Genomic DNA, 18,878 nt, shown 5'->3' on the forward strand with positions numbered 1-18,878 from the left:
CTGTTTTGCAGATACTGAAACCCTCAGCAGGTGGGAGAAGTTAACTGTGTGCTGCCCACAAACACACAGACCCCAGACGGGCTGGAACCAGAAGGCTGATGATGCTGGCTCCCATTACCTCACCACCGACCAATCAGAAGAATGTCCACGTGCTCACCACGCCCTGCTCCTTGAACACTGTAAGACCCCTCACTACCGCACCAGGGTGGGACACACAGTCTTGAGGGCATTAGGCCCCCTTTGCCGGGCAAAGCAATAAAACTATTTCTTTCTACTTCCCCCAAAACTCTGTCTCCGAGATTTAATCCGGCCCCGGTGTACAGTGGTCAAATTTTGGCAACAGGACTCACAGAGACCCACTCTACGTGCAATTTCAGCAGAGGGGGTGTGGGGGGGTGGGAGGGATGAATGGCATGAAAATATCTGTTCTCAGATGGCCTTTGAGATCATCTGATAGGAGCCGTCCTCCTAGAGATGAAGAACGTCTCCTACCGAAGCTGGAAGACCAGAGACCTCACAAAGTGCGCTCAGTCCCAGCTATACCCTTTCCGCACCCGCAGCAGCTCTGCATGTGTATTTCCCCCGAAGCAAGTACCCACCTCTACCTGGAAGCAGGGGATGAACCCTCGCCCAGAGTTCCCATCCCTGGTTAACAGGAACACATTTCGTGTTGTTCTGATGCTATGTAACTGGGTTAACTGCAGATCTGTTGTGATTGCTTTCTCTTCTCCCTCTCATCTATGCTACACGCAACAAATCTTAACACATCCTCTAAACAAGTAAGTTATGCCACAGCTGGTACAGTGTGGTAACAGGAAGACTTGAGTTCAAATAACTAAACCCATAACTGAGCAGCTAAGATGTTTTTCCTTAATAAAAAATTTTGTTGTTGTTTTCGATTTTCTGACATTACTTTTCTAGCTCAGGTAACAACAAAGCAGTGTTTGGACAGTGTCACCAGGCTATTTTTGTAAACAAAAGCTCACTGAATGGCTCTGATGTGCACACGCTGTCCCAGAAATTATGGACGATCACATGAATAAAACTCTCTTTCTGGCCTCAAGAATCTAGTAAGATGACTAAAAATGGAACCCAAAAAGTCTAATAAAGGAAGAACATAATAGGAGGCTGTGGAATTTCAGAGCAGGGACAAATTCCCTGATTTTCCTTCACTGGGGAAATGGAATTAATAAAAACCATATGTGTTTACAAAGCAACATCTACAGAATTTAGAAATTCTTAATTTCAAAAGATGGCTATCTTCCGTTTTGATCATTCTTCTGCATTCACACTCCCTTCCTCTTCCACTCAGTTGCCTACTGACAAAAGAACATGCCTTTTCACAACACTTTTTTCACAGAGGCTGATGTTTAAAAGTTTTCTCTGAAGAGCAAGTTTGCTTTGTCTTCATCCAAGTATTGAAGCCACGGAGTTAATAATGAGCGATGACGTAATTTTGCACGTTTGCCACACTGTACAGCTTCCGAAGTGTTTTCACAAATGCTACGTCGAGGGGTCTCTCTGGTCACCACAAAACCCTGAGGACAACACATGGTCCGATGAACGCGTCGCTCGGTGTGTGCGTGCATGTGATTATTATTATTTTCCTTGTGCGCGGAGGAATCTGAGGCTCAAGGAGTTTGGTGAGTGACAGTGACAACTGGCAGGTGTCAGACAAAAAGAACATTGCTGGCTAAGCCCTCTAAGCTAAAATTACTTACAAATTATTGCCCTTGAAAGCTCATGTTCTCACTGGTATATGTTCTCTTGCAAAGCTAACGGCCCTGAGAAGCATCTGGGGGCCCAGGCTCCCCTTTTCTCCACGCGTGCCCCCCCGACATTCCCTCCTCAGAAACTGGTCGACCTCTCTCCTCTCATCCTCTCTTCCCAATAAAAGATCAAAAAGCAGCCATTTGAACTTCCATCCTAAAAAGCCAAAGCCAATGAACGATGTCCTTCAAGAGTATCTGGGCCTTAAAACTTGGGCATCACCCTGTGGGGGGATGTCTTCTTGCTAATAAACGCTTTTGGGGGCAGCAGCCAGAAGGTGGGAGGAATTTGGTGCTGAACCACTGATGCTGCTGTGTTTCCCTCCAGTGATGAAGAAAGGGCCTCTGAGCTTTTCTTCAGGGTCAGAGAAGGAAAGAGAAGCTGGCACTAATGAAACCTGGGCTGTGTCCCTGAAAGGAACTTCAGGGATGAGCAATGACAGATTTAACAAGTAGAGAAAGTCCACTGGGTCCCCAGGGGCTGAGGGACAAAGAACAAAGCAGAATCTGGGGAGCAGCCAGGGGCCTGAGAGTGACATCCCCAGCGCTCTCTCCAGCCCCACGCATGCACATTTGTCCTGGCCTGATCTCAGACTCTCCGGCTCAGGCCCTGTGCTTCTCAAGTTCTGCCCCAGGTCCAGAAAGCAGCACCCTCAGGTCCCACAGCCTTGACCCAGGCTACTCTTGCTTCCATCTGGACACACTCAGTGGGAGAAGCTGTTCTTACCTCGTAGTGGGCCACGCGCTGAGACTCCGATATCAGCTGTGCGCTGCACACCTTGCAGTAACTGTCTGTAAATAAATCCTGATCGATATCGGAGGACTTCATCAGGCTAAAAGAGAATCAGAAGAAGAGAAAGGCAAGATGAATCCACTGCCTTGGCTTTTAAGCAGGACCCTAAGTGTGTGAAGAAGCCAGGAGCCCGGTACCAGATCCAGTGATGGTGACAGTGGGGGACGTCTCCCCAAACCTTTGGGGTGACCATGTCAATCGACCTTAGTAAGCGTATAGGTGACCATTTTCTCATAAATGCTCAACAGCGTGGCTGATACCCCGAAAAACGGAAATCCAGCTTTAGTTTTCTTTGTTTGACAAATCAGACCTACATCTACTGTATTGTCAAGGATTTATGTGAAAAGACATCTTCAAAAATGATTCATATTAGCAAAATATTGTAAGCACCCAATAGAGCCAACAGTAGGAAACAGGTTACATGAAATTTTGATACGGCCACGCACTAGAACACTACATGGCTCCCCAATCCAAACTCCGATCAAATCCTTTAAGAAAATATTTAGTAAAATAGGAAAAGGTTGACCATTAACAACAAAGGTTTACAAATCAGTATGTACAATATTATACTAATTTCTTTTAAAACGTGTATAGGCGTGCAGAAAACCATTCCAGGAAATTTTAACAAAATGTTAATAGCGGTTATCTTTGGGAGATTATAGGTAATCACGTAATTTTCCTTATTTTTACATTTTCTACAATGAACATGGATTGCTTTTGCAGTACATGGAAACAGGTTAGTTTTGTAAAAAGACTTATAATAAGCAATATCAAATTGACTTTTGAATTCAATAGCTTTACTTAGTTAAAAAGTAAAGTCAGACTAAAGCATCACTTTCTTTGCAAGTCTACGCCTCGTGAAGTGAGGAGCCCTCGTGATTCCTGCTGACTTTTCTACATGTAGGGTAGAGGAAATTCATAAAGGTCACTTCCACTGCTCCACACCACAAGTGAGCCCACAGAGGTAAACAAACATATCCTCGAATTCCAAACCCCAAACCAAAATGCAGCCAAAGTTCTCAAGCTTGTGAAAGTGAGCTGACACAGAGGTGTCTTACAGCAGCTGAAAGGTAATGTCACCACCCTGGAAACACACACCAGCACATCAGGATGCTTTTCTCTAACCCCAAAATTTGTTTCATCTTACCTCCTACCTGCCAAGCAAAGAGTAAGGACTGTGCCAGAGGCCATGCGTATGAAGAGGCCTGAGAAGCCGAGACAGCAGGGTAGGGTGGGCACCCTGGAGTTCATCCTACTCCAAAACCCTCACCGTACACATGAAACTGTCCAGAGTCACACTGCTGATGTCTGGCATGGCCACAGATACTGCCCAGCTTCCCGGATCCCCATTCCCACTCCAGCCCAGGTCGAGCGCTACCCGCAAGCTGCATGATATGGTAAGTCACTAAACCCACTAGGTCTCAGTTCTCTCCCTACAGAAGTTGAGAAAACAACATTTTCCAGGCCTCCTTAGAGAACTGTGGGGAACATCAAAAGGAGAAATCTAGAAGAAGGTACTGTATAGACTGTAAAGCTCCTTCTATTTGAATGAGAATCACTATCCCATTTTTACTGACATCCCGATGTTGGTAAGATATTGGGCAAGTCTTGATTAATGCAACAAGATGAAGGATTGTGGTCCATCTTAAGACATGTAAAAAAATCATCTAAATAGCTGGATCATGAGAGTAAAGTATTTCCACCTGAAATAAAAGGCTGCCTGACTCAACAGCTCCAAATTCACTTTCTACCTTATCTTTGGCTACCTTGGCCTGTTAGGGCATTTGTATTAAGCAGTTCAAAAGGATTCACAGTTTCTGCTCCCAGGAGACAAGAGTACCTATGGCTTCCAATGCCCTGAGTCCCAACAGTAATGCCAGAGAGTAAGGAGCAGCGATTCTCACAGCTGAAATGGACCTGTTATTTCTGGAAGGATCGTTCTGGGCAGACAGCCCGGTCAACTTGGGGTACAGCACCTGCAGTGCCTGGAGGCTCACGACCTCACATGGCAGCCTGTTCCAGAGAGCCTGGCAGCTCTAGTATTTAGGTACTTTTTAGGTTGATTCAAAATCTGTCCCCCTATAGATTTCACTCATTGATTCTCTTTGGGAACGACACAGAATACTTCTACTCCCCTTTCTCATGAGATCCCCTCCCTCAAGTATTGAAGATAGCTCTCTTCTATCTATTCCCAACACCTGTCCCGCCTTATCATCTTGGTCTGTGTCTGTCTTTTTATGGACCATCTTCAAAGGCAATGCCAAGAGCAGAATGAAACACTCCCAATATGTCAGCAGAGGATCGCAAATCCAAATGACCCTCCAAAACATCCCCTGTCATTTGCAATGGTCTGTATTCACAGCCCAGAGAGCAAATGGAGAAGAGGTGCTCTGGTGATGTGAAAATGTAATACAACATTTTGAAATGTCAAACGGGAAAAGAAAACTTGGTAAGGTGTATTTTTGAAGCCAAGCTCCTATAAGTAGTTGTGTTTAAATATTATCGTGTTCCCTGCTATTTCTAATAAAGAAAAGCACAAAAATAGATTCACGGGTTAGACCTGGTTAATAGGAATCTCCAAACTCAATGCACACTCCCTCCTCATTATACAACTGACTGCAGAAATCAAACAATGTGAAAGGATATTCAAGGTATGTGTCGGACCAAGCAGGGCCGTAGGAGTCTGAGTCTCGGTAAAGCAGCTGTGCAGCAGAAATAGCTTTAAAGGCAGAATATAAAATGTGTATACTAAAAAAAAAAAATTCAAAGGAAGAAGAGAATATCCTGGCTTTTTCCACTGTTTTATATAAGAATATTGACTTGAACAAGCCCACATACAGTACAATGGTGATAAAGACCCCTCTGGAATCGACACGGCCCGAGTAGAATACCTGAATGAGTTAAATGCCAGTGGGAGGCTATCAGTGGACAAGTGTCAGCCCGGTTTGTGCATGAGACCTTTACTCCAAGAAAAGAGAACTCTTTCTGTGTAGGTCACTTTAGACAAGCAGAGGGTCTGATTTATGATTCAGAGAGTGGACTTCCCAGGAGGGGAGGCTGCCCCTTGCTTCTCTCCTCCCGCTTGTTTAGAATGGGATTCCCAGCTTCACTGGCCTTCAGAAGTGCAGGAGAGCTGGGAAGAAAAAGGAAAACTGGACTGTCTTTCCTTAACCTTGTCCATGGTGCTGAATCACTGGCTAGAGCTGAGACGGGGCTGGGCCACTGATCACTTACTCGTCAGTCATACTGTCCATCAGAGCCAATGTGTGGTGACACGCCCCCCCCCAAACGCTAAAAACATGCTGATTGTACTGAACTCTGACCAGGCACTGGGGCATTGTGAGGAGGGAGACAAGAGTAAGGGAAGCAGTTTGATGTCCTGAATTTGAAACTGATCTGAAGGAAAGCTTCCTCACTACTCCCCACCCTGGCACATTCCAAAGCAAACACTGAAGACTTGGATAACCTCTCTATCACTCTTCAGTGTTCACAGAGGAAAGGGCTGCCTGTATTGTAGGAAAGTAAAGGCCCAGAGTAGAATTGGAGGCAGTATTAGAACAGCAACATGATCAGATTCTCATTGGCTGTCCTAGGTCTCTATACAGCAATAGACCTATTTAAATGTGTAGTGGTGACGGTGTAAGACTCAGAGGTGTAGTTCAGTATAATAAATAAAGAAAATTTGGAGGGGAGAGATTTTGTTCATTCAATAATGGTTATTGAGCATCTATTATATGTGAGGCATCGGGATAAGAGAAGGCAGAGATCCTGTCTTCCAAATCTTTATAAGCTGTTGAGTGAGAAGAGAGATACCCACCAAATACAGGCAGCAAGTGTAATTGGCTGGTAAAAAGTGCTACAGGATTTGAAGAGACAAGAGGTTTTATAGAAAACTCTTCAAGGAGGTTCTATAAGAGTTGAAATTTAAGGATGGACAAGATTGGAGTGGAGAGAAATGGGTTCCAACTCAGGAGCTAATTCTGTTCCCTGGCACAGGAGAAAATCCTACTATCAGTAGGTATAAGAAGATATATATGGGGCTTCGTTGGTGGCGCAGTGGTTGAGAGTCCACCTGCCGATGCAGGGGACACGGGTTCGTGCCCTGGTCCGGGAAGATCCCACATGCCGCGGAGCGGCTGGGCCCGTGAGCCATGGCCGCTGAGCCTGCGCGTCCGGAGCCTGTGCTCCGCAACGGGAGAGGCCACAACAGTGAGAGGCCCGCGTACCGCAAAAAAAAAAAAAAAAAAAAAAAGATATATATGAAGGGCACTGGTGGGCTTATTTGGGGTTATGCAACCTGAGGGGAAAAGGCAGCAACATGCAAGAAAGAGAGGGTCCAGATGGAAGCAGGAGAGCAGTTCCCAACACATTTCTCAAGGTGCAAGGAACGGCGTTTTTCAGGATCTTCAAATGCAGATGTGAAGCCTTCCTTTCTGCTTCTTTCTGCTCCTCAAGAGTAGATTTCAGGAACACTGGCTGAAAATTCAAAGAAACCTGAGGCTTCAGAGCTGAGATTAATATTCTTCATTCCACTCCATTTCTAATAATACTAAAATAGTTTCTGACTTAAAGATCCCAAAACCCATGCAGGACTCTTCAGAGAAAAACAAGACATTAGTTCAAATCCAGGTTTGGTCACTTGTCAACTAGGTTTTTGAGCAAGTTATATATCCTCCTTGGGCCCTGCTTTCCTCATTTGTGAAATGGGGTAAACATTCCCAAAAATGTTTACCGCAAAAAAAAAAAAAAAAACTCTTATTTCTACTGATTCCACTGCCAGCTGATACTCAGGCCTTATGCTCGTGAAGACCCCATACTTCACGAATGTTTAAAATCTATTGTTGTTGTTGGTAGGTGCTAATACTGGCAGATGGAGTAGTTTGATGAGAACTGTGTCCTACCCTCTCTCTTGCCCACGTGTGCTCTTCTCGCTGCGAACTGCTCCCCGGGGGGACGCAAAGGAAAAGCACACTCCACCCAAAGTCTGGGTGTAGACCAGTTCTCTGCACCCCTAGCCACTCACTGTGGTGGCCCTGCGGTGGCCACAGCTGTCACACTCCCCAGGGTGGCATCTCTGCTCCCATCCCTTGGAGAGAGAAGTCCTCGGCTTGGTGATCCCCGCCGCTGGGTATCCTGTCACAGAGCTTGGCATTTTCCCTCCGAAGCTTATCTATAAGATCTAATAACCTAACCTACTCTTCAGTCACTCTCTCCCCTCACTAGCCCTTTAAAAACAGGATTTAAGACTCATGGCAATTTCAACCAAAGTGTTAGTTACTCTTACCCTTAGGGGCATATTTCTGCATTTCCAAACTGCCACTCCCTCTGACTTTGTGAACTCATCAGTATCAGGGACTGCATCTAAAAATACTCCCAGCATGGGACTTCCCCGGCGGCCGATGGTTAGGACTCCGTGCTTCCACTGCATGGGGCATGGGCTCGATCCCTGGTCGGGGAACTAAGATCCCACATGCTGCACGGCACGGCCAAAATTTTTTTTAAAAGTACTCTCAACAGTTTCTGACTCTTGTGTAAACTCTAGACCCAGAAGGAATGAAGACTTTATTTTACTACTGTAAGCATATGAAGTGGCGCTCCTGAGTCGGGCTTAGGGCTAAGGGCCTTACCACCTGATTCAGTTCCTCCAAGAGGCAGGTAGCGTCAACAGCCTCCTTTTCCGGATGAGTAACTAAGGCTTTGGATTGAGTAACAAGTTTGTAAGTGGCAGTCGGGTACCAAACTGGGGCTGACTGTGTCCATCCACTCAGCCCTCACCCTGGCTCCCTCCCTGTGGTGGAATTCAGCGTGGTGAGCCTTTCAGTCTGTTCTCCTATCGCCCGTCTAGGGAGCAGCATTAAAAATATGCAAATGAAAGTGTCGGGCAGACATCCTGCCCAGAACCCATATGTTGTGGCCTGGAGAGCCCCAACTGTCCAGGGGGAACCTTGGAAGCTGGAACTGACCTCAAGGTCCAGACGCTTCTACCTGCGTTTATCTAATCAAACTGGGATGTGCTACCGTCTTCCCGCACCTTTTACCTCTGTTCTGCCTGCACATCGGTAGCCTGACTCACCCTCAGATTCAGCACCTACTTCTCTCCCATTTGGCTTGACACCCTGCAAAACCAGCCCACCCTTCTGCCGAGCCTGGCTGGCTCCTCTTCATCCGGCTGGGACCCTCCACTCTATGCCCCATGCCCACCCCAGCGAAGGGCTGGACTCCCACGGCCACAGTGCCCCGTGCGGAGAGGCTAGACTTCTGTCTCTTTCAATTTTTACAAGCTGAATGGTTGACTGAAAATGCCACCAATTAAAACGAACTTCCCCCTGGTTTATGAACTCGAAACAGACAGGGGGAAGCCTGCTGCCGCTTACATTCAGCCACATCCTAAAATTAAAATTATTAACAGCGAAAAGACTATTGAAATGGTTCCTATTTTGTTCTTACCAATACTGGAGGGGATCAAGTTCTACTCAGAAGGAGGAACGCTATGAGAATCGGGGCTGGTCCATTTTCAGCGCAAAACAAATAAGCCTTGGTCTGCTTCTCTGTGATACTTTGAGCTCTTATTCTACGTGCGAAAGGGCCCTGAACTGGAGCCCGCTTTTGGTGTTCTTGTGTCTGTGGCCTGATCTGTGCTCCCTTCCCCTTTCAGGCCCTGCCACTGTCCTTCTGGGGCACATAAACCGCCTTCCCTGCAAGCCTTCCTGGCATCAGCAAAGATCTGGGGACAAACACGGGACTTTGGAAACATCTCCACAGTGACCCCTCACCCCCACCCCTGCCTCTAGGGACCAACAGTCCCAGAGATGAGCTGGGTCTGTCTTGTCCCTTCACATCTCCCTCCATGTGAAGGTGGGGGACCCAGGGCTGGTTACCATGGCAGCAGACCAAGCAGCCTGAGCAAAAACTACCACGGAAAGTGCTCCAGAAACGGAAGCATGCTGGACTTCCATGAAATCGCACCCGAGAGAGAAAGGGGGCCGAGAGCACACAAATGAAGTGATGCCCGAACCCAGCTCTTGGGGCCACAGGCCCAACGTGTTCTCCTTTAAGTCACCGCACACCCTCAGGTGGCCAGACAGGGGACCTGGAACCTCCGTGAAGTGGCTGAGATCCGGACGAATATCAGATACACAACCAGCTTGAAGCACCTTTGGGTTCCCTGTTTCTTGGGATGAAGGCCTTTCTGCTGCTCGGATGCCGCCTCCCCCTTCCTGATGACGCTCAGGTAAAGGAATCTGGCGGTCCAGGCCCCTCACCATAGATTATCCACATGCAGGCGCAAGCTCTGCTTCCCAGCCTGAGCTTGAGAGAGAGAGAATTCCGCACACCACTATCTTCTCTCTCTCCTGCTTGGCATCGCCAGGAGCTGCAAAGCTGACTTACACCGCTTGAATAATTGTCTTTTAATGGCGCAATTTTCCTCACTTGTAAAACCGGGCACTGTGATCCTGACTCAGAGGCATCTGCCTCTGCTGGGCACACACGCCTCATGCCAGGCCCTGGGCTGTGGAACCATATCTGTCAGTCTTGTCCACATGTGGCTCAGGCTGGCCGATGACATCCGGGGTGGAGAGAGGCAAATGTGCCCCCAGCCTGGGCCAGCCTCTGAGGGCACACACGTGTGCGCCTGGTCCCTGGCCACTTCTCCCTCTCCGGCCCCTTGTGCCTTGTCAGGATGTGTGAGTCTGGATCGTAGATGCCAGGGGACTGAGTGGAGCCCAAGGCTTCCAGGAACCCCAGCGCCTCAGATTTTCTATGGCCTTTACAAAACGGCCTCTGCCCAAGTCCAGCATATCCTACAGCCTCGCTCGCATCCCCCTTTTACTCATCACCCGGGGTTTACTGAGCATTTACTCTGTGCTGGTGCCCCTCTAGGCACTAGGTTTGCCGCAGTGAACAACTCCTCCAAGGTTCTGATCTCACGAGAAGGTTCACACACTGGACTCGGTACACACCGTTCTGCAGAAACACACACAGAATCCCTATCTCCTTCCACACATTAATAAAATATTCATACCAGCTAGTAGGCAGTGGCTCTCTCTCTCTCTCATGTCATTCTAGAATCTCTACGCGTTCTGTGGCTTAACAGTCCCTGCTAAGAGTTCAGGGTTGGACCTTTGTCTCCAGCGAACAGTAGAGATGGGGGATGTGGGCAGAGGCAGGGGGGCAAACAGGTTTCCCAAAGGTGAGAGCCCTTCTGTCTGGGTTTCCCAAAGGCCCTAGGGGAGACAGCTGTGGGGAGGGCCCAAGATGGCTGGCAGTAACAGGCAATGAGCCCAACTGCCCCCAGCTGATGGGTCTGAGTCGCCTGACGGAGCACTTATGTCAGGAGAAGCACCATTTCCTTCCGCAGGATATGCATGGGTACACTCCAGCACCTCTGCCAATCACAGTGGGTCAGAGGCATTTTTTTTGTCTTTCTGCCACATCAGAGGGGAGACATGGGTGGTGGATGGAGAACTCAGATTTTCCCTTTGTTTATCCCTTCCGTCGGCGCCAACACAGAGCCCCCATCTCAGGAGGAAAGCCAGAGGCAGATAGAAAAACATAAATTACTAAGCCACAAAGAGGAGGAGAGGGAAGGAGAAAATATGGGCGAGGAGAACACGCCCCTTATGTTTTCTGTTGCTCCAAACTGAAGGGCTGTGCGCCCAGATGGAAAAGCCACTCGCATCTTAAAGACTAGGTTCCCGCCCTCCCCCCCACCCCCGCCACCTCCCCACCCCGACTTGAAGGGAGAAAGCCGATGTGGGTTCCTCACTTCCCAGGGTGCCAGCTGCCTGGGTAGAGCAGGTGCACCCTTAAAACAGGTGGATTTTCTTAACAAGCTGCAAGACAACACGATCTTTCTTCTGAACGGTGGATACAAGCCTTTGCAAATACAGTTTCTAAGTAAGCATTCCATTACTGCAACTTGTTTACATGATTTATCGTCACAAGGCTGCCCCTACTGAACCAGACAGACTGAGGGCAGATGTGAAGGCGGCTCTCACATCCCGGGCTTGGAGGCATAGTTCTGCACCTGTAACCAAGTGCAGATGAGCCAGACCGAGCCGCTGCGGGGAAAACGATCACTTTTATTCTAATCCATGCTCTGAGGATGCTGTGTGGCTGTCCTTCAGCCAGCAGACATTCTCAGTCCTGCTCCCTACTCCAGCCTGCTAACTTGCCTCAGCTCCTCAGGAGGTTCCTCTTTGGTTTCGATTTCTGTGCTGCTTTTCATAAAATCAGCAAAATTGTTGAGCTGTGTACTAGTATCTGGAGTGGCCAAGACGAAAAGATGCAGGAATTAAATGTTGCAAAGGTAGGGGCCGCCCACCCGCAAAGTGACAACAACCTGCCTGCAGGTCTGCCCCTTCCGTGAAATCTTTCAATCAGAGCTTCTTTCCCATCTGAGAGCTGGTTTGAGATCATGTACCACCTCTTGCTTTGGGATGCAGCAAGAAGTAGGAAAAATAATGACAGCTTAGGGAATCCAGCTACCAGGGGAAGCTAAGCATAAAAAGGTGTGGGTGGGGGGCACATTAATAAACAATGAAGGCATTAGTAGAAATGAAAATATCTGACTGTATCAAGTGTTGGTGAAGGTATGGACACACAGGGCCTTTCATGCACCTTTGATAGGAAGAGCAGTTTGAAAGTTAAGCATTATCTCATCAAGCTAAGCACTCCAGACAGGCAGGAAATATTCTCGCTCCACACACGACACGAGGCGGGTAAAGGATGAGGACGGTAGCATTGTTCAAACAGCAAAACCTGCCATCGGCGCAACGCGCATGTGCTGGAGGCGGGAGGAATAAATTGAGGGAGAATCACAATAGGAGCGACGCCCCGCAACACACCAGAATGTGGATGAACCGTGGCAGTGAATGTTTACATGGAAAAAGTAAGTCAAAGAGCAGGTACACGAGATCCTTTCTACGAGTAAAACACTGAAATAAAAATACATACATCTTTAGGATACATGTAGAGAAGATACAACTCTGAAAATGTTTAGCAAAATAACGAGGACAGGATTCAGGATGGTGGTGAGTGCAGACGGGCAGGATGAGGGAGACACATGGCTGGATGCAAGCTGTTGCCAGCTCTTACCTTTGCTTTGAAAGGTGTTATATAGGGGCTCATTGCTATTAAAGATGGTAAATGATAATGATGATGATGATAGATGATAGATAGACAGAGGTTAGATAGATGCCAGATAGATAGACTGATTGATGATAAATAGATAGACACCATCTATGCACCAATGATGAGAGAATTTTCTGGAAACAGATCTTCCACACTCTCTATAACAGAGATGCCGTTATATATTTTTTCCTTCTCCCCAGCCACAAAAGATAATCTGAATTGGTCATCCTCTCTCGCAGTTAGTCTGCCTTGTACTCGTGGTGGCCAATGCAATCTGGGCAAAAACAAAGTGCACTCTTGTAGGCGGGCCTGGCAAGCCGGCTGCACGATCTTCTATCTGCTCTCCCTCCTGAGGGTTGGATGCTCGTGCTTTCGTCCATTGGAAGCCACGTGTTAAAGAAGTGAAACTTCTGAAAGCCTGGGATCCTGAGTGATCACGTGGAGTGCAGCCTCACGGCCCTAACCCCTGGTGCCCACTGGACGTTATGTGATCGACAAATACACTTCTGATGTGCTAAGTCACTACAACCCCAGGGTTTACCTAGCAGGACCTTAGCGAACTCAACTCAAACACAAGCACCATGACATGGCTGGAAAACAGTTACCCAGAAGCATACTTTTTACCAGTTCAACCTCTTACATGCTTTTGAGGGAGCTGAAAAAAGCCAGACTTTCAAGGGTCTTAAACCTGAGAGATTCGACTCTACGTTGTCCCTTGTGCACTCTGGGTGACGGCATTAAGCAGCCCAGGTGTCCCCGAGAATGCTTATTCGGGCCGGTACCAATCACTTCCTCATTTGAAGAGATGTGGTGCTTTTATGCCATCTAAAACTCAAGCAATTTATGGAAAAGTACCACATCATCTGAGGACAAAGCCTATGTACTGGTACATTGACTAGAAGGGCCTTTTCGTGTATTTTAACTAGGAGCCCTTTTCAAATACCAGTGGCACCTTCTAGGAAGGCCACTCTCTTTCTGTCCGCTTTGAGTGCATTCACCCTGCTCGTGCCCGGCATGCTGGCGCTGGTGTCTTGTGCGATCTGCTTTGCTGTCTTGTGAGGGGGGAGAACCGAGCAGATGGCCATGGCCACAGGGATGCCAGGTAATGAGGAAGTGCCTCACGTCAGAGTGCCGGGGCCTTGTCACCTTGCCAGAAACGACAGCTTGGCCGTCTGGCATCAGCCCTGATGTTGGGAAGCAGCTCCCATCTCATCACTCCAGGTCCAAATGTAGTTGCACTTTCAAATTCTTGCCCTGAATCAGTGCTTCTTGCCTTTTCAGCTGAGTTGAGCTGGGGTTGGGCAGCTTCCAGAAAATGAAACTATTTTAAATATAGATTCATCACCTGGCGGAGCAGTTTGTGGCTTTGGGGAAAAGAGGGGCGTATCAACCATGGGCGGAGGGACGCCCTTCCAAGGCCATGTCCCCTCCCCTCCCCCAGGCATCACTGTAGTCGTACCCCTGCCCCAAGCCTGGCAGTGAACTGTCAGCCCCTCCACCTCTCCTGCTCACCTACCCAGACCGGATTGACCTTAAATCAGTGCCCCTACCCAGCCTCCCTCCTACCCACCTTCCCCATCTCCTGGGAGGAAGGTAGGGCTGCCCAGTGGCAGAGCACATCAGCGTCTGGATGGGCTGCAAGGAAACAGGGCAGTGTGAACACTGGGCTGCCGAAGTCAAGGAGCATGGGACTCGCCGCCCGGAACTGAGGGGACTGGAGATGGGATAAGACCACACCCCACGGTGGAGACAGGAATAAGGAAATCGCAGCCCTAGAAAGGACCTTGGGGACCACTTGCCCTCTTCTCCACACTCAGAAAGAACACAGAAGACACGCAGGAAGATGATGCGACTTACCCCCAGGTGACGCCTGGGAGCAAACACAAACTGGGGATCCCTACCCTCGTACAATAGCATCCTTTTCCTACATCTCCCCGCCCGTCCAGAATGTTCACTGCTTTCCTTTTAGGAAGCATTCTGGGCAAAGAGGAACCAAAGCCACCCTTTTAAATTAGGAGGGAGAACCAGACACTTGCGGGACCTGGCGAATCAGGGATGCCCAACAAAGACCACCTTCTGGGTCGGCCTCTGGGAGGTGGGTGAGAGGGGCTGCAAGGAGGGGAGGGGCATTGGGTTGGGGGCCTCGCCTCCCCCGCCAGGCTCTCAGACTGTGGTGACTGACCCTTTGGTCAGGAGTGAGAACGTCCTGCGCAGGGACCTGTGAGGCGTGCAGATGTCAGGTCGGAGAGGGAAGCAGATTTAAGGACCGATTTCACCTACGCCCGCCGCGCATTCACATCGCGAGCAGCAATTCTGATTTCTCCCCACCCAGAACAATAGGCCGTCCTCCCAAGTCGATGGGCCATGACGTGCTTCCTGACCGGGTGATCTGGACCCACACTGAAAGAAGTACTTGGAGCTTCCCGGGGTGGACAGGGAGACGAGAGGTCCAGATGCCCTTTCAGGGAAGACCTGGCCCCAACTGCTGGCAGTGGGGTTGGCTTTGGGGCTCAGCTGTCTGCCCTTCGGGAATGGCTTCTGCTGCAGTCACCCCGTCCAATGTCACACTCCCAGCCAGGGTGGCCCACACCCAGCCGCTGATGGACGCAGGGTGAAAAGACCAGCCACTGAGGCTTAGGATGGAACAAGTCGCACACACAGTCTCAACCTGGACCCTCTTTCGCAGGTGGAGAGGCTGTGGCATCCGCTTCCCGACCCTGCCTCTGCCCCTCCCTTCCACGATGTCCATCCCAGGTGCCACTTCTGGTAAACATTCCAAGCACTAAACCCTGCAGGGTCTACCTCCTGGCAAACCCATACATTGACCTTGCTTCTCTCCCCAGGAGGCAAACCTCACACCGTAGCCCCACTGTGGACCCCACCTCATCAGAAATTCAGAGACCTGATCGGCTCCCGAAGCCCTAGAACTCCTCTGGGAGCCCAGCAAGTCATCCTCAGAGTAAACTTCAGGCAACCCGAGGCAAGAATTGTCTCTGGTAACGCTGTGTCCTGAGATTGGCTCAGGACTACTTAATAATATGCAAAACAGAGAAATATGCCAGAGCTGAATCCCATTCCCCAGCCCTTTGATCTATGGTCTCCATTGTGGTTACAGTTATTATCGCACCATCTGACATGAACTGATGCTTCTAAGTTCCATAATGTCAAATAACTCATATTTCAGTAACACTGCCTACCCACGGCTAAATATATTGTTTCTTCCCACACAGCTATTCTTAATGAGATATTTCAAGCCACCTGGCACCCGGGGGAGATCCCTGGCTCATCTTCAATGGCGCCCTATGAAATGGGAACTGTATACAATAGAACCCATTGGATGCTGGTGTCACGGGGCAGGAAGAGACTGCATGGGTTCTTTTGTCCTACAGTAAGAGATGTGCCTTGGAGATGTCATTAGACCCACAGTCAGTGTGACCTTCGGGTAAAACATCGTACAACACACCAGAAGAGGTGCCGGCCCCTGCTACTGATTGGTTCTCCTCCAGGACCTTAGCTGCTCTTACAGTCTCTCATGAGACCCGGTTTGAAACCTGAACAACCGTTAACTCCCACTGAAATGTAAATGCATTCAGGGAGCAGACAAGGCTCCTAACTGCTGCTCTAGCCAACAAATCCCAGTCATCCCAAAGGCTTGCCATGCATCACAATGTGCCCTGCACGCTCGTCCCCCCATTTTGCTAGCCTGTGTTCTCACCTTTCCATCACCCCACTGATCCAGGTGTTCAGGCGTCACCTCCCTGGGACGTGGTTCCTCTTCTTCTCACCCAAGCTGGGTTAGGGACCCTTTTCTAGGTCCTCCCAGCTCCCGGTGTACACATACACATAACAGATATAATATATGCTGCACCCCTGGTGTGCTGTGCTCCCCCACAGACTGGAAGCCGTTCTAAGCACGTCAGCTAGGGTTGCAACAGCAAAACTAAAATGCACTGGTGTGGCCATCTGTGTCTAAAGAGAACTTGTTGTTTCTATTCTTTGAGTGTTATCCTGAAAATTACTAAGCAGAGCCCAGAGGATGGTCCCAAAGAAAACAACTCCAAGAGCATCCCTGGGACATCCCTGGGCTGCCCTGGGCAGGTCTTCTCCAGGGAGACCCAGGCAGCCCACCTACCAGTGCAGACGTGTCAGTTTCTCAGAGCCCGCAAAGGGGCTCCACCCTCTAACTAGAAAACAAGGCCTGTGTGATCTGGTCTGGGAGGAGCGGTGAGTATAGCCTCCCCTCCCCCACAGTAAGCTCCCCTCCCCCTCCCTCACCTCCCAGCTGCACACTGGGTCTCTGCTGGAACAAGAGATAACACTACAGAGGAATAAATGTCCCTTCATGCACTGCAACATCCCAGGAGGACCAAGTGAGTTCACCAACTCTGCCTCTGCCCAGGCAGGGCAACTCTGTTCTGAGCCACACCCTCCCATGGCCTGGATTTAGCCTCATCCACTGTTCAGACCACATCTGTGGGACATCTGGGAAAATGATACTAGATACTCGCCATCATAGTCAATGCTAACTGACTGTTATAGGTTGAATCATGTCTCTAAAGAAGGTATGTTGAATTCCTAATTCCCAGGACTTGGGAATGTGACCTTATTTGGAAATAAGGTCTTTGCAGATGTAATGAAGTTAAGATGAGGTCATATAGAATCAGGGTGGGCCCCGAATAGCCAAAGCAATATTGAGAAAGAAAAACGGAGCTGGAGGAATCAGGCTCCTGGACTTCAGACTATACTACAAAGCTACAGGAATCAAGACAGTATGGTACTGGCACAAAAACAGAAATATAGATCAATGGAACAGGATAGAAAGCCCAGAGATAAACCCACACACATATGGTCACCTTATCTTTGATAAAGGGGGCAAGAATATGCAATAGAGAAAAGACAGCCTCTTCAATAAGTGGTGCTGGGAAAACTGGACAGCTACATGTAAAAGAATGAAATTTGAACACTCCCTAACACCATACACAAATATAAACTCAAAATGGATTAAAGACATAAATGTAAGGCCAGAAACTATCAAACTCTTAGAGGAAAACATGGCAGAACACTCTATGACATAAATCACAGCAAGATGCTTTCTGACCCACCTCCTAGAGTAATGGAAATAAAAACAAAAATAAACAAATGGGACCTAATGAAACTTAAAAGCTTCTGCACAGCAAAGGAAACCATAAATAAGACTAAAAGACAACCCTCAGAATGGGAGAAAATATTTGCAAACGAAGCAACTGACAAAGGATTAATCTCCAAAATATACAAACAGCTCATGCAGCTCAATATCAAAAAAACAAACAACCCAATCCAAAAATGGGTAGAAGACCTAAACAGACATTTCTCCAAAGAAGATATACAGACAGCCACCAAACACATGAAAGGATGCTCAACATCACTAATCATTAGAGAAATGCAAATCAAAACTACAATGAGGTATCACCTCACACGGGTCAGAATGGTCATCATCAAAAAATCTACAAACAGGCGTCTTCCCTGGTGGCGCAGTGGTTGAGAGTACGCCTGCCGATGCAGGGGACACGGGTTCGTGCCCCGGTCCCAGAGGATCCCACATGCCGTGGAGCGGCTGGGCCCATGAGCCATAGCCGCTGAGCCTGCGCTTCCAGAGCCTGTGCTCCACAACGGGAGAGGCCACAGCAGTGAGAGGCCCGTGTGCCGCAAAAAAAAAAAAAAAAATTTACAAACAGTAAATGCTGGAGAGGGTGTGGAGAAAAGGGAATCCTCTTGCACTGTTGGTGGGAATGTAAATTGATACAGCCACTATGGAGAACAGTATGGAGGTTCCATAAAAAACTAAAAATAGAACTACCATACCACCCAGCAATCCCACTCCTGGGCATATACCCTGAGAAATCCATAATTCAAAAAGAGTCATGAGAGTGATGTGAGGTGAGAACTCCACCAACCCTAAAAGGTCTCTCCCCTAGAATCTCCAGAAAGGAACACAGCCCCGCTAGTACCTTGGATTTAGCCCAGGAAAAGTCCAAGCTACAGAAAGATCAGTTAGAGAATGGAGAGGAAGATGGCGGAAGAGTAAGACGCGGAGATCACCTCCCTCCCCACAGGTACACCAGAAATACATGTACACGTGGAACAACTCCTACAGAACACCTACTGAAGGCTGGCAGAGGACCTCAGACCTCCCAAAAGGCAAG

General features: G+C 48.6%; 1 protein-coding gene across 1 annotated transcript in view; it reads right to left on the reverse strand.

Annotated features, from left to right (window-relative positions):
* ZMAT4 (zinc finger matrin-type 4) overlaps window positions 1-2,598 on the reverse strand; it is a gene marked incomplete at both ends in the record, with an annotated part of 210,903 nt that extends 208,305 nt beyond the window's left edge. The window contains one exon of the mRNA XM_082680495.1: window positions 2,497-2,598. Within this exon, the coding sequence (XP_082536621.1) occupies window positions 2,497-2,598 (102 nt within the window). The remainder of the gene's footprint in view (window positions 1-2,496) is intronic.
* Between the last annotated feature and the right edge of the window lie 16,280 nt (window positions 2,599-18,878).

Source organism: Grampus griseus (genome assembly GCF_964374135.1).
Source record: "Grampus griseus genome assembly, chromosome: 21".
NCBI lineage: Eukaryota > Metazoa > Chordata > Mammalia > Artiodactyla > Delphinidae > Grampus > Grampus griseus.